Raw genomic sequence first — 15,457 nt, forward strand, 5'->3', positions numbered from 1 at the left:
ATCTGCCAATTGTATTCTCATTTCATCATTTAGTCAATGAAATGTTAAAATACAGTTTAAAAAACTGGGTTTATAATTTTGATGATCTGACATTATGAACAGTCAGCTATTAACAGTTTAAAACCTTCATATATTTAATTTTACTGTGAATTTACTATATTTGGAATTTTTGGTTAGAAAATGATAAATTGATTATCAGAATTGTAGCCGATAAATATTCTCATCAATTTTCAATCGACCAGTCGATTAATTGTTGCAGCTCTACAATGCTTTAAAACTACTGGGCAAAAACACCTTTAGCATGTAAGGCGCATGCTCCATTCCTATGTTGAGTGAAGGTTTATTTGTACAACCCAATATCACTCAGCTTGAATGATAAACAAGAGCGAGACGTTGTAGAGTTGAAAAAATAAACTTGTCAGTGTGTCAGGTTGGGGAAGCAGGAGTAGACCCAAATGCAGAGGCTGGAATGCAGAGTTGACGAAAATATCCTTTAATCTTGAAATTGTCAAGAACAGTACAAGGCAAACAGAGCCGAACAGAACTAGCAGACAAAACAAACGATCCAACAAGGACTGAACAGAAAACCAGGACTTAAAAAGAAACTGAACTAAGGAGGAGATGAGGTGCAGGTGGGGAGATGGGTGGAGGAGAGGGGAGTGAACATACATACTGATTGTCTGAGGAAACACAGGGAGCAGGGCAGGGCTGACGAGGCTAACACGGGGCAGGTGTGGGGAAAACAGAGCAGGGCAGGGCTAACGAGTCCAAATGCAGGGCAGGTGTGGAGGAGTACACGAACACACAAAGGAAACAGAGCAACAGAAAACCAAAACCCAGAAAACAAACTCAACGCCACCTACACTAACCCATCCAAGACTAACCACAAACACAAACCCAAGTACACAACCCAACAAACTAACTAATAATGCAGTCCTCTAAACCCACCACCCAAATCATAAACAAAACCATATGACCAGAAGGACTGACAACAGAAATGAAACACGGGAAACTCCAAAGAACACAAAAAGTCCAGGCAAGATGTGACAGTGCTCTTTTATGGACAAGCGTTCATTAGTTGACGTATATGCTGATACTGATATTCTGTATCTGTGATAAGCTAAAATCAAACAATAAGTTGGCCATGTTGACGTTTAGATTGGTACGGTAGATTGGTACGGGAGTAAAAATGATGAAATTGCTACTTTTTAAAAGAGTTGACAGGTTTTGATGTTGGGAAATAGGGCAGTGGCGTACTGTGACGAGCTGATGCGCCACAAACCTGCAAGACTTCTTCTAAGGCTTCTGTGTGCAGACATTTTGATGCCCGCCGAATGCCCCTCTTCTGAAATGAATACATCAAAAGAATGACTCTCAAAGACTCCCCTACTACATATGATGAGAGCTGACATACATACGCAGCGTTCCTGCAGTGTGTGAACATCAGCTTATGTACATGCTTCAAGTCCTCCAGTTTATTCTCATTCCCACCTCATCCTATGGTAACGATTGGTTCCTCAGCTGCTGAAGGAATTAGAAATATTTACTACTATGTGCAATGGAAAAGGTGCTGAAAACCTTTAATGGACTGGGGCTTTAAAACCCCACATTTTACAAATTAGGCCTTTATTTCTACTCTCAGTCCATCCTGCTGTGATTTGTGTTTGTGATTTGTTTGTGTTGTGATTTATTTTTACAGTCAGTAGGCGGGCTATTATTCCTCTCTTTTCTATTCAGAGCAGAACTGTCAGGATTCAAAATGAGGCCGTCCCATGTACTTGGGACATGTGAAGTCTCTTTCACAAGGGTGAAGATGATGCCAGACATCCATTAAGCCCGACTACTTCATCATACCTGATAAATCCTTCAACATTTTAGACTGAGGTCTTATTATTACAGGTAGTCTGTCTAATTTGGTGTATAATATACAGGTAAAATCACCTCTATGAGTATAATCCCTTTGCTCTTATCTGCCAAAAGAGCTGCAATCCTTTTTAAAAAATGTGGGCAGTCTCGGTTAGGGGCATTGTTCAAGTCACCATGACATATCGGCCTTCATCATCTTGAAAAATTCTCTCATTGTCATAGTATAAAGGATAGCAACCCCTCTTTTCTTCCTTCCTTCCTTCCTCTTCCCACATGATGCACTATAGACCTGGTCAACCCTCTCAACTCTCAACCCACCTCTCCTTTTAGTTTTCAGTGTTCTGTATCAGGTGTGTTTCTTGAATCAGAGCTACAGAACACTGCAGTTTCTTTAGGTGCCTAAGATTTTTTTTCCTTTTGATTGGGTTGTTAATTCCTCTTATATTATAACTGATGAAATTAAAATAAACCATAGTCTCTATATGGTATTGCCAAAAAAACATAAGTTTGAGTTGTATAAACATTAGCCAACTTCCACAGCATCCAGCTGTTTGATGACTCTGTGGACTTTAACTCGTTTCTTTTGTAGGTCAGGAGTGAAGTCCTGATCGAAGAAGATCCACTTGTCTAGAAAGAAAACTTGTCCCTGGCTCCATGCTTGACATATGATTGCGTCTTTTTCTGCTGCATCAAGGAACCTCACTATTATCGTTCAACCGTATCTCTTCTTTCTTTTCCTTCTGGGATTTGGAAAATTCATATGTTGTTCCGTCTCAGTCTGTTTTGGAGGTCATCACATTTTGCTAGAGGGTCTATATGACAGTGAAGCAAGTATCTTTGCGCCCTGTGGTGTCGCATTGCTGTATCTGTGCTAAGTCCCTCTTCTGTCTTTCCAATTCTCTCTTCATGTTCAACCATCTGGTTTTTTATGGCTGTAACGGCTTGTTCCAGTCGTTCGAGGGACATCTTAGTGTGATTATGTCCTTCTTGATTTTCTTTATGGAGTTTCCTCAACTTTTCTAGTACTTTTTTGTCTGACTGACCTTTGTTAGCGGTGTTTAAGCTAACTGGGCTTGGCGGTCTGTGTTTATCTCCCTTTTCTTTTGAGGTGTCTTGTTTGCTGGAATTCTTTTGTCTAGTTGTTAAACTCATTTTGTAGGGGTACTCTCTTTCTGCTTTTTAACCCCTAGTAACTATAGTTGTCACTTTTTTTGTCTTACAGAGCTCTGTTTCTAGGCTGCAATTCCTCTAATGAAGTCACCAGAAGTCCCAAGTGAGAACATTTTCATTAACAGCTCGTGTCATTAACCTCTCAGCAGGTCATTAATGAGAGGTTAATGAAATGAGAGCGAGAGGCAATGAATATCTTTCTGCCACCAATCTCCAGTTTTTCTACAATCCTTCCAACAAAGATTCGTTTTATTTTTATTTTATCATTTATCTTATTATATGTTTCTTCTGCAAGACGTCCTGACTGATCACAAGCAGGGAGTCTAGGAAGAGATGACCTATAGCACACACCAAATCATGACATGCATACTGGAGCACTACTTTTAGAAAACTTATCACATGATATGTAAAGTGACACTCTCAACTGCCAACACTGACGCAGGGGTGGATGTCATCCGTAGCAAATTGTTCAGCCATCTTGTTGGTTTGGGAGAAAGTGTAATAAGGATCATTTTACAGCAAGAGCTTCTCAAGAGTTTTAAAACTGGTTTCCTGGCTTTATATAATCTGTTACTGTACAGAAATTCTTGCAAACATCTTTGCCGATGAGCTTCCTTTTGAGTGGCTACTAGTAATTAATTGCACTGGGCCATTGTGTAGTGTTTGTGTTTTTGTTACTCACCCAATGTTCGTAGGAATGGTGGACCCACAACATGATTGGGTTTTTAAAACAATACAGTCATAACAATTTATGTAAAAATACCAGACTTTATCTCAATTACAAGCAATACAGACAACATATATGGTTAATGGTTGCCATTTAGCTCAAAACATGGGTGGAATAAATCATGTTTATCTTGAAAAAAATTATAAATGAAACAAGGTTTTTATCACTATTGATGTTTATTGCTTTGAACAAAGTCACACGTAGGCCTACATATGCAACAACATCACTCACACTTACTTCAGGTATTGCAGTTGGTGGTTCTGTGGGTTGGGCGAATCCTCCTCCTGAATCCTCCTCACAATGGCTGCAGAGGCTGTTGTCTCCTCTGGATTTGAGGTTTTACCAATGCCCTGTCCAGCTCCTCAAGAAAGAGCTGTCTCCTCCGGAGCTTCCCTCTTTTCCAGTCCGGGTTTAATGCCATCCAGATGACAAAAGGGTTGTGTGTGGCATTGCAATCCTATAAGGTTTCAGGTTTTGATGCTCCTGGTCACAGATTGTCCCATCCCTATGCAACGTACACATGAATACCACATTTTTGCCTTTCTTTGGCATGTAAGACACCAGGGATGTGTCGGCCGTGAACACAAACTTGGATAAATTAACAGGCCTGTTCTGTGTAGTCAACAGCCGGCGGTGGGAGCTCTGGCTCGTTTTTCCCTGCTGTTCCTACCATCATCAGCTTCCTCTTTAGGAGCTCCTGTCCCAGCTTGTGCGAAGTAAAAACATTTATCACATATGATGTTGTGGCCACAGAGTCCCTGTGTCATGTTCAGGACTTCTTGCGTACCAGATGGTATGCACTGCCTGAAGGGGCAGCAGCCCCTAAATGGCATAAGCCGCCCATCAACTGTAACATTGGTCCTAGGGTTGTAAAACAGGGGAAGGCGGTCCACCCACTTCACTCACACTGACCTGATCTCTCTGCCGCCGAGATGGTCTGGTGTCTCAGTTATCGAAGCAGATAATCCTGGAAATAATGTGGAAGTTTTCCAGAGACATTGTTGCACAGAAAAGTTTCTGCATCCCACAGGAATTCTGTGTATTCCCCATTGGATCTGAAAACACCAGCAATGAGAACCCCAAGGTATTCATGTAAATGGATTTGGTCCATCTCTTTCCACCTCTCTCCAAAAACACACCTTCCCTCCAGATTAGTGCAGTCCAGAATAATTTTCTGGATGGTGTCTGGGATGAAAAGTTCAAAAGAAGACTTTATGTCCTGAACATGGGTAACCGGCATCTGTGTCGGCCCTGGTTGCACCCTTATCACATTGGCAGCCATGCAGGCTGGTTCATTCCTTGGGAAAGAAGACCATTCAATTTCACAATTTTTTGACATCCATATTTCTCCTCCTGCAGGCTCATGACAGGCTGGTCCTGGGGCCTGGCTGAGGGTCAATCTCATTTTCTTCTTCTAACTCACTGTCAGACTGAATTGACAGATGTGCGGTCCTCATATTCTGAAAACTCTTCATCTTCCAAAGCTTCTCTCTTCTAAATTCATTTCTAAGGCCCCCTGAGCAGGGAATCCTTTTGCCATATTGATGGATTGTGATAAGGATCCACACACGCAAAGCTGTTTATTGTTGTTTTTGCAGCTGGGATATAGTGAGAGAAAATATAGAATGTTTTGAAATAACATTGTTCAGCTTCCTGTGAGACATTTTGTAGTTTCACGCACTACAGAGGGTAAAGAGTGCAGGAATAGCGACAGAAAGGTTCTTGGTGCTATGTTGAAACCTTGTAGCAGGCCCAGGTAGGAGCAAGACATAGTGGAGGTACTGTGAAAGAAAACTGAATAGTAGGTTATCATTTGATGTATTTCTTGAATATATCATACATGTTTCAGATAGTCTTTAAGTTCAGTTTAGTGTTAGTTTGTGTTTCACACATGTACTAAATTCCTCTGTGCTGTGTCTATTCTAAAATTAGTTCTTTGTGGTGTAAGATGAGGCAGTTGTGTGTTTAACAGTTAAGTTAATTCTGTTATACTTTTAGCTGAGCCAGTGATAAGATAAACTATAGTTATGTAGATGTTTATGTATAAATCTGATAAGCTTTTAGAGGATAGTGTGGTTTGTCCTTAATTTAATATAGTAGTAATGTTATTTTGTGATGCTACTTGGTGCATGGTTATGTACTGTCATATATGGTCGTGAAGAAAGACTGTTCCTAGGTTAGTTGAACTTTTGACTTGTGTTTCTATCTGAGGGTTGGTTGCTGACCTGTAAGGTTAGTAAACAGATGTCTTAAATTCTGTACAAGTAGTATTTAAGGGACTGGTTAAGTGCCAACTTTTCAGACAAAGAAAAGATAGCTAGGTGGTATCTTTGTCTCCAGAACTATGATACATTATACTTCTGATTGTATTATTTGATTACATTATTTCATAACCTAACAATGCTCTCTTTGTGTGTTTATTGAGTGATCAGCAATTTCCCATTCCAGTACACAGCAAACCTTTTTCTTTCATTTTTACCATGTTTACTTGTTTTCACCTACAATTCCCACACTTTTATTACCCTTGAGTCCAGTGGACCTGAACACCACATATGTAATATAAATGGTTAGGGAATCGCACAGTGTGCACTCAGTGAAAATGTGCTCTTTTACATGTTCTTCACAGAAAATAAGCCAAGGTCAATGAGTCTCAGGTTGAAAGAATACATTGCATCACTTTGCTTTTAGTAAACATTGAAAACGGGTCCCACAGACTCGAACACCACCCAAGGGTTAAGCCAATCACTAATGTGGGCACACACTGAGATCAAACATTGGTTTAATTAAAATGTCTGACAAGAAAATGGGAAGCCAAAACTGTAGCACATACCGCAGTTACTTTTGCCAAACATTAAGCGAAGAAAACTGCTTTGGCACTGTGATCCTGTTATTATTGGAAGCAGTCATGTTCACACTCCAGTTTTCAGGGGTCACGCACTCCTAAGAGATGCCATCTGTGCTGAGTGAGCCGCTTGAATCTGGTCTGCAGAGCAGCAAAAGTTTGGCATTTAACTGGTTTATCTGAGCTTTCTCATTATAACGTGTGAACTGCAGTCTTTTGCTAGACAGAGAAGTCTTTCAAATACTTTTTCTTACTGTAACAAGTTTACATTTTAAAAATTTAAACTTTGGAGTGACAGTGAGTTATTGTTATTGATATGCTTACTCAATACAGACCTAATCACAGGACACACATGAATATATTGTGCTAATAAATTGTATTTTTCAGCAAAAATTATGAGCTAAAAAAATCAGAGATGCTCTGCTGGTGGTTGTAAGTAATGGGGCATCAGGGTATCAGTGAAGAATATGAAGAACGCTGCTGTGAACTTCAATGTAAGCATGGCCAGTGTTATTACCGGGGGAGGAATGTGATCTTCAGTTTGATTTGATTTGACAAACACTGCTAATGTGCACTGGCAGGCCAAACACACCAGGAGAGCGGAAAGACGGGCCCCAGGGTGAGGGGAGGGTCAGGGCTGCTGCAGTAACGCTGTTAACCCCTCTGCTGCTAAAGTGCTGAAGACATCCTACATGTTACAGTGCAGCACAGTGCTTTTACAGGATGAGACTGTGCATATGACGCAAGCCAGGAGTTAAAAAACGGACAAATTGTTTCCTTTCCCACTAAAGCCGGTGCACCTGATAACCTCTTCTTCCTGCCACTGTTAATACTCACCATTTGAATGTCACAATACGGTGTGTTTCCTCCCTCCAGAAGCTTATTTTAATGACTATCAGTGCTAGCTTTGTGGACCAACATAACCTGACTGACATTTCACCATACAGTTGTTTTCCTGTTATGGTGTGTTTTTTACCCCCCAACTTTTACCACTGTGAAAACCCATTTTAAAACAAAGGAGAATATCACAACTAATTTATTTCAGATGGTGTGATTTGCACTGGGGATTCGGAGGTCTAGCTGTGAGAAAGCCTCACCCACGTTGGACTGAAAAGAATTTTTGGCATTGGAAAGATGGTGGAATGGAAATTGATTACATCTGTAGAATCATGTAACTAAACAACATATTTTATATGGTGGTGAAATATCCAACATCTAAATATTTAACCTCTTAAGTTCCTTTATACTTTATATCTATTGTATCATCAGCAGTTTGTCTGTTCCTTGGTAGATTCTGTTTGTGTATTTATTCAGACCATAAGAACCTCAAAACCTTTTAAATTAATGTATAATCATACTGTTGGAAATGTTTTACTGCTGGTATCTTCCCTGTCATTGCACAGTTAGTTGTTTCTTAAAGTAAGGTGACTGGTTGTTGGTTGAACCCACTAGTTGTCATAGATAGCTGACAGTCACAGTTAGGAGTGTCACAGAGTCAACCACAGCTCAGCCTTGCTCAGTGCTGTTCTTGGTCAATGAGTCCCAGGACAGATATGAATAATATTTATGGATTGACTTGGAGAGCCATTCGCCTACAGCACAAGCCGAGCTGGCTGTCGGCCTGCTCACCAAAGATTAACTTTGACGTTTCCTCCCCTAAATCCGCTCTGATTAAATATTTGCTGGCTCATTTAATATGAATGTGAATTAATGGTCAGTCAGTGAGTTCATGTCCGCTTCACTTGAGTAATTGCCATGATTTGGCAAAAAGACCTCTGCGGCACCTCCTATCTCTCCTATTTCCTCTTCCCCTGTCAGTCTGTTTATGAGTGCCATGACTGATATTTATCCACTAGTCTTGTTTGTAGGATTAAGTGTGAATGAAGTACTTGTAGTTGCTTTTAGTAGCACAAACTTACAGTATGTGAATCTGTAATTAATACTGCTGCAGACAGTGTAGCTAACTGAGATTGATAGCAGTGTGGCTCTAGGCAGTTGGTTCACCACTTTGGCCCAGACTGATCCCACAAAATATTGGCTGAGTTACCATGAAATTTAATACAAACTTTCATTCCTCCCAGAGGATGAATCCTACTGACTTTGGTGATCCCCTGACTTTTTCTCTATGGCCACCTTGTTGTTCACATTTGTGGTTTTGAGTGAAATATCTCAATAACTATTAGATGGATCGCTATTTGGTACAAATATTCAAGATATATTAATGTAAATTAGTTAGCATGTTAAATACACACTAAAACTAGATGGTGGAATTGGTGTCTGATAAACATCAGCATGTTAGTCTCCATACATTTGCAACAGAGTCCATCCTCTCTCTTGTTACTGTCATTTGAACCTGCAAATTAGCTGTAAGTACTGGGGGGAAATGAATTATTAACGCCAGCAATTAACCTGTGTGTGGCCCTGTGGCATACGTGAGAGGAGTGCTGTCACATGTATCCTCGTGAAATTTTCTCCTATTTGTTTACCCTCATGAACCTGCTAACTGTGTTTTCAGTACAAAAGTCCTTCACAGTTGTGTAGCTGTAGCCACCACAACATGACCTGTTATGAAACAATGCTCTCTTGTGCATTTTTGCTTATGACCAGGAGGCTGCTACACATTTTCAGGATACTTGTTTCTCTCCACATTAGGAGTAATAGGCACAGCTTATTTTCCTTTTTAGACCTTGTAACCCCGTTGGGAACCCAACCTAGATATGATTCGATTTCTCAAAGGCAAACAAATTATTCAGTTTGAAACAAAGACCAGCTTGCTTTAGAGTCACTGTATCTCGTTCATCCTGAAATATGAATCATTTTCAATGATGAATCATCAAAATACTGGCACAGGACTGAAAAATTGTCATGTTTACAGAAGTGTAGGAGTCACTTTTCAATACTGTCATTGCTCAACAGCTGTATAAATACAGCTGTTAAGCTGTAGAAATTAATACGTGGAGTTATGATATATTACGGCATACAGTATGTGAATCCTTGTGGAGTCAAGGCTGTTCATGGGAATTCAGAAATTCTTTGATGTTTCAGACAAAGATGTTAACAAGAGTAGTTTGACATTTTGGGAAATAATTTCTTAATTGCAGAGATGAGAAGCTTGATACCTTCTCATGCCTGCTAAATATGTAACTGTATAGACAGCAGCCAGTTAGCTTAGCTCGGCATAGTGTTAAGATTTGCAAGAAATAGTCTTAGCACATAACCTCCTGTAAAACCATGTGTCGTTTTTACACCTCAGATTTTGCAACGATTAAACATACAAGATATAATATGTTAATTAGTGAGCTTTAGAGGAGCTAGTCAGATAGTTTTACTTTTGGACAGAGCCAGGCTAGCTGTTTCCCCCTGTTTCCAGTCTTTGTGTGTTTAAGCTAACTGGCTGCTGGCGCTGGCTTCATTTTGAGGCCAAATATGAGAGATATCAGTTTTCTCAGGCAACGATAGAGGATTTTTTAAAATGTGGTGGCCAAGTGTAAAGCTTTAACAGTATTCCAGCGATTAGCGATTGTTTGTAGGACAATAGTTTCTCTCCTTTTTAATTTCAAACTGTAAAGCCTGGACAAATGAGACTCTGATATTGGTTTTCAATGTCCTGAGTATGAACCCCACTAATGTGATTTTCTTTTTTTCTTTTTCTCTTTATTAACCTTGATTATGACCTGCAACACCTCCATTTTTCATGCTGAATATTTAGTATTTGGCATTTTGGAACTGAGTTTGACCTGGGAAAAGAGATTTGATCATAGTTATAGCTGAACAAAACACTGAATAATTTAAATGCAGACAAAGACACCAGTGATGAACACCTTTTCTTTGTAGGTAAAAGTTACTGAACAGGATGTGACGGCAAAGTTTTCAGAGATCAGTCAGGATGAGAAGTGTCTTTGTGTCCGGATGCTGTAGGTTCAATCACATGAGCAGAATGCGATCTTTTTCTCCTTGAGGGTCCCAGACTCTTACCAGACTACCGGAGGATAAACAGAGCCAAGGGGGAGGGGGGTCCGCAGCGCCAGTTAGGTTTCAAGTGACAAGTATTCTGCAGATTTGTCCTGGGGGCAGACAGAAAACCACAAGGGCGAGTGTCCCCTCGAACACTCTGGAAAATTCCCTGACCCTGAGCAGTGTTGCGTTACACCTTCCAGTTGTAGCCTCCTGGGCTCGTCCCCGAACAGAGACTTCTTTGAGGGAGGCTGTAGGATTTAAACCCACCCTCCAAAAATGCAATAATCTGTCTAAAAACTCAGAATTATAAATGCACAATGTCTCTTTTAGGAAAAGCACTTTCTCTTATACCCTCTAGATTTAACAGATGGGTAGAGACTTCAGTTAAACTTTAAAAAAATTCAAATTTGATACCCTTTTATACCCAGATTATTAACCTCAGCAATCTTTGAAAGTCACTTACTTGAGCCTACTTGCTCTTTTCCTGCCACACATCCATAGAAACTATTATAAACCTCATCATCTTGACTAATGTTTTTAATTTCCCTCCCTTCCCACTCACATTAGATCCCAAAGACATCAGTGAAAATGCCGCAGGGTAGAGCTTTGTTTCTGTTTATTCCCTTTCGGCTTGACCTGATTTATTACATTAAAGATAATGTAACTTGTAGAACTCTGAGCTTGTTGAAATCCAGCTGTTCTGACTTCTTGGTGCATAAACTAACAACAGTGACACATTTCCCAGATATTTAATTACTTTTATTCTTATAATTTGTTTTTCTTTGCTTGTCTCTGTTACATAGTGTATTTCCGTTGATGTGAGTTTGACAGAAGATAAAAGAATGAGGACAGTTTCAATTGCTGTTCGCAAGAAAGTTAAGTTCCATAACAGCAGCATTATAATAGAAACCCATTGTATTGTTTGAACGGTCATTTTCTGTCTCTCTGATGACAGTTCCTGTATTGGTTTAAACCTTAGCAGGAATTTTGAGATGTTTTTCCGTGTTGCACTGACTACATTCTTTTATAACTTGGTTGTGTTATTTCTCCTTTTGCATGTGAGATGTAGCTTACTCATATGTGCACTTGTTCCTCCTTTTTTTGTGTCCTTACTGCAGATGGTGAGTCACGCCCTCCTTCTCTCGGATCGTCTCAGTGAATAGCCGACCACACAAAGGCGAGAGGATCTCAGCTCCGCCGGTAAATAAAACCCTCTTCCTTCTGCACAGTGTGGGAGAAAGTGGCATCTCTGTAGGCTGATAACTGGAGTGAAAGCAGTGTTGAGCGATCATCTTTCACTCTGAGCCGCTCACCTTTCATGCTCTGGCTCCAGAGCCGGCTCTTAGGGCTGGGCTGTCAGCGGGAACCCACAGAGACTCTCACATGGACACTATCACCAGAGCTGCATAGTGCACAGGTGTAAAGCGTCTGCCTCTAGAGACTGAAGAGGCATACATGAGGGAAAAGTCATGCTATTGTTTGGACGACCTTCATACAGGATTAAGACACTTTTTCTGACTCTGTCTTCATTTTAGTTGGGGCCCAGTGGGGTTTTTATGGTGGGAGTAGGGAGAGCTGGTGTTGATTCTTCTGCTTTATGAGTTTTCATCACTGGGAGAGTGTGTCTGAGTGGCAGGGGGAGCCAGCATGGCCAAGCCTCTGCTGAAGATACAGCGCTATTTCCGCAGGAAACCTGTCCGCTTCTTTTCCCTCATCCTCCTCTACCTGACCGCTGGGAGCCTCGTCTTCCTGCACTCAGGCTTTGTCGGGGACAGTGGCCCCGGAGCTCGAGGGGGCCGGGACTCTGCGGTAGCTTTAGAGATGGGCAGCCGGACCTCATCGTCAGACAATCGGGGGCTCGGCATCATGCGCAGAGTGTTTAAGGAGACTCAGAGGTCTGGCCGGAGGTATGGCCCCCCATGGATGAAAAAGACTGGCCAGGAGACACAGAGGAGAGGTGAAGACTACACCAGCAACTGGAACCGTGCACTTAAAGGACGCAACGCCAAAGACATGGACGATGGAAGAGGTGGGTCATACCAAGACATACTTTAATATGCAACTGCAGTGGTATTTTTTTCAGTTTGGCAGTTTTCCAAAGCAAACATCTGAGCTTCTTCAGATCTACTCCCACATCTCATAATTCAAAATGGGCTGGCAAACTATTAAAGATTTTACTTTCTCATCCACAGTGGTTGAAATTTGCCCCCTTGGCTTCTCCAACATACAAAATCCATTAAAATAAATTACAGTAATACAATGCAGTACACAGTTGTTGAGATCAACAAGGGCATAAACAAAATTTACTGGCTAGCTGAGCGACTTTCAGATGAGGGTATAATCACAATATGTGCCAACAATTGCAAAACAATTGCACTATTGCAACATTAAGACAGAGGGCAAAAACTGAATTTGTGTGTAAATTATTACAATATTAGGATAATTATTATATTGATAGTATTATAATAACTTCACATTATTTGTGTTATAGTTGGTAATTTGAATATTCAGCTAATTATAAGAGGATTCTGAATTTTAAATGTTTTATTACAGTCTAACTAATTACGTGCATCCGCTGGAAAACATGCTGGCAGCTTTTGTCCCTCCGACACTTCATGTTAATGTGAAATTGATCCAAAGTAATTTCTGATTACAAACTGGACCATTTTAATGACTGAGAATTTCTGGTTGTAATTGACCACGTAGGAAATCTCTTGAGAGAGATGATGATTAAGTCCTCTATCTTGTCTCAAAGAGAACCCCTCAAGGATCCCACTCACTGTGCTTGAGCTGTGGCTTTGTGTTGCTCAGCACATGTCCAGCTGCACTTGAGCTGCAACAGTGGAGTCACAACATCTAAATGATTTCATGATTTACAGTTTTTATAAACTGTGTGACTACAAATCCCCTTCAGAGATTGTTTACTGTACTAGCATGTGACCTCTTATCAAAAACACAAAAGGTTTTGAAAACAGGGTTGTGAGGACAGGAAGTGTCCAGAGCCAAAATGTCTGACCCTGGATGGCATGAATATCCTGCTTTCTTATTTCTGTCCAAACAAAGCACGATCAAATAAGCTGATCAGAAGATGTAATTTACTCCTGGCTGTGTTCTTGCTTCCTCTTCTCTGCTCCTCTTACCCTGTCAAAGACTTTCTGCACTGTTGGATAAAGTATAAATTATTAAAAACAGTCAGCACTGTGGAGTCCACCTCCTCTCTCCATGAAGAGACAAAATAGAAAAGTGTTTGGCAGTAGTGGAAGAAATACATCTTAAGTAAAAGTTTTAATACCGCAATGTAAAAATATCATGTTGAATGTAAAAGTCCTGCATTCAAGCTTTAATTAAGTAAAAGTATCATTATCAGAATGTATTTAAAGTATCAAAATTACAACTACTCAACATACAGAATGGCTCCTTTCAGAGAGTAAAATATTAAATATATCATATCGTTGGATTATTATTACTTATGCATTGACATGTAAGCAGTATTTCAGTATTAAAGCTGGTGGAGATGGAGTTAATTTAAACTGCTTTATACACTGTTGGCCTCATCTATAGCAATGTATCCTATGAGATTATCATGTTTTTTAATTTTAATGTACAAATTAACTAAAGTTGTTAGATTAATGTGGTTGAGTAAAATGTACAATAATTCCCGCTGAAATGTAGCAGAGTAGAAATATAAAGTAGCATAAAGTTATACAAGTACCTCAAATTTGTAGTAAAGGGCTTGAGTAAATGTACTTAGGCCGCTGGTGTTAAGACGTGAGAAAAATCTCCCATCAGCATCATCAATCACCAACATAAATAAACTAAACTTCACAAATTTCTTCAGTTGAAACTCATTTCCAGTAGGACATCTGGAGAAAATGGCAAAAATATTTTCCTCCCTCTGTGATCTATTTTCTCAATTAATTGATTAGCCATTTAGTCAATGTTTATCACTGTTTCCACTCCAAGATACAACCTCAAATGTCTTGTTTTGTCCTGACTGACAGTCCACAACCCAAAGATATTCAATTTACTGTCATAGAAGACTAAAGAAACCAGATAATATTCACATTTAAGAGGATGGAACCAGAGAATTTTTGCATTTTTTCTTAAAACGTGATTCAAAACAATTACTCGATTATCTAAATAGTTGGTGATTAATTTTCTGTTGATCGACTAATCAATTAATCAACTAATCGTTGCAGCTCTACATTCATATCATCTTAAAAGAGACACTGAATAGCCATAAATAACACCAGGATTTGATTATAACCCCATTGTGGGTGTGTTGGTTTCTGGTTTCTGTCCGGATTGCAGTACAGGAAGGTGGAGATTGTGAACTGCCCATAAATCTGACACAAACGTGTAAGTAATTGCTGGTATGTCTGCATTAGCTATATGACTACATGAGGGAGACTGTTTTCCTGACTTTAACCCAGTATACTCCGGGAGAGACTCCGACCTCTGTGAGCCTGAGCAGGATCAAGCTGGTTGGGAAAATAAATAAGTGATTCTATTACAAAATCTGCGTCAGAGTATTGTATAGCACCCAGTGTAGAATATCAAAGAACAATGTTTTTCTAACTAGGATAGTGTTTACACTGTTTTTTTCCCCAAATCAGGGCCAAACAAACATATTTATAGTGTACACTCAAGCTTTGGGTTATCTAATCAAATGAAAGTCTCTCAGTCTGGCTCAGTCCTCCTCCTCCTCCCCTCCCATCCTTTCCTTTCTGAAACCTCACAAGACTGCAGCTGAACGTGATGATAGAGTAATTAGTAGCTTCAGCGTTTGCTCTCATACATCCAGCAGCACCACTCATTGCTCTGCAGTCTCAACTATCTTCAGGTTTCTGTAAGGTTAGGGTTAAGAGACTTTTCTTTCCTCCCCTCCTCTCCCT

General features: G+C 40.1%; 1 protein-coding gene across 3 annotated transcripts in view; it reads left to right on the forward strand.

Moving 5' to 3' along the window:
• Positions 1-15,457, forward strand: part of wscd2 (WSC domain containing 2) — a 40,324-nt gene that overhangs the window by 12,938 nt on the left and 11,929 nt on the right. Inside the window, exons 2-3 of one of the 3 annotated variants that reach the window (XM_042422364.1) lie at positions 3,089-3,139; positions 11,681-12,591. In XM_042422364.1, coding sequence (XP_042278298.1) covers positions 12,210-12,591 — 382 coding nt within the window. In that variant the 5' untranslated portion in view covers positions 3,089-3,139; positions 11,681-12,209. Of the gene's footprint in view, positions 1-3,088; positions 3,140-5,543; positions 5,565-11,680; positions 12,592-15,457 lie in introns of those variants that run through there. The other 2 variants (XM_042422365.1, XM_042422363.1) reach the window with 2 other exon arrangements.

The sequence above is a fragment of the Thunnus maccoyii genome, chromosome 9 (genome assembly GCF_910596095.1).
Source record: "Thunnus maccoyii chromosome 9, fThuMac1.1, whole genome shotgun sequence".
Classification (NCBI taxonomy): domain Eukaryota; kingdom Metazoa; phylum Chordata; class Actinopteri; order Scombriformes; family Scombridae; genus Thunnus; species Thunnus maccoyii.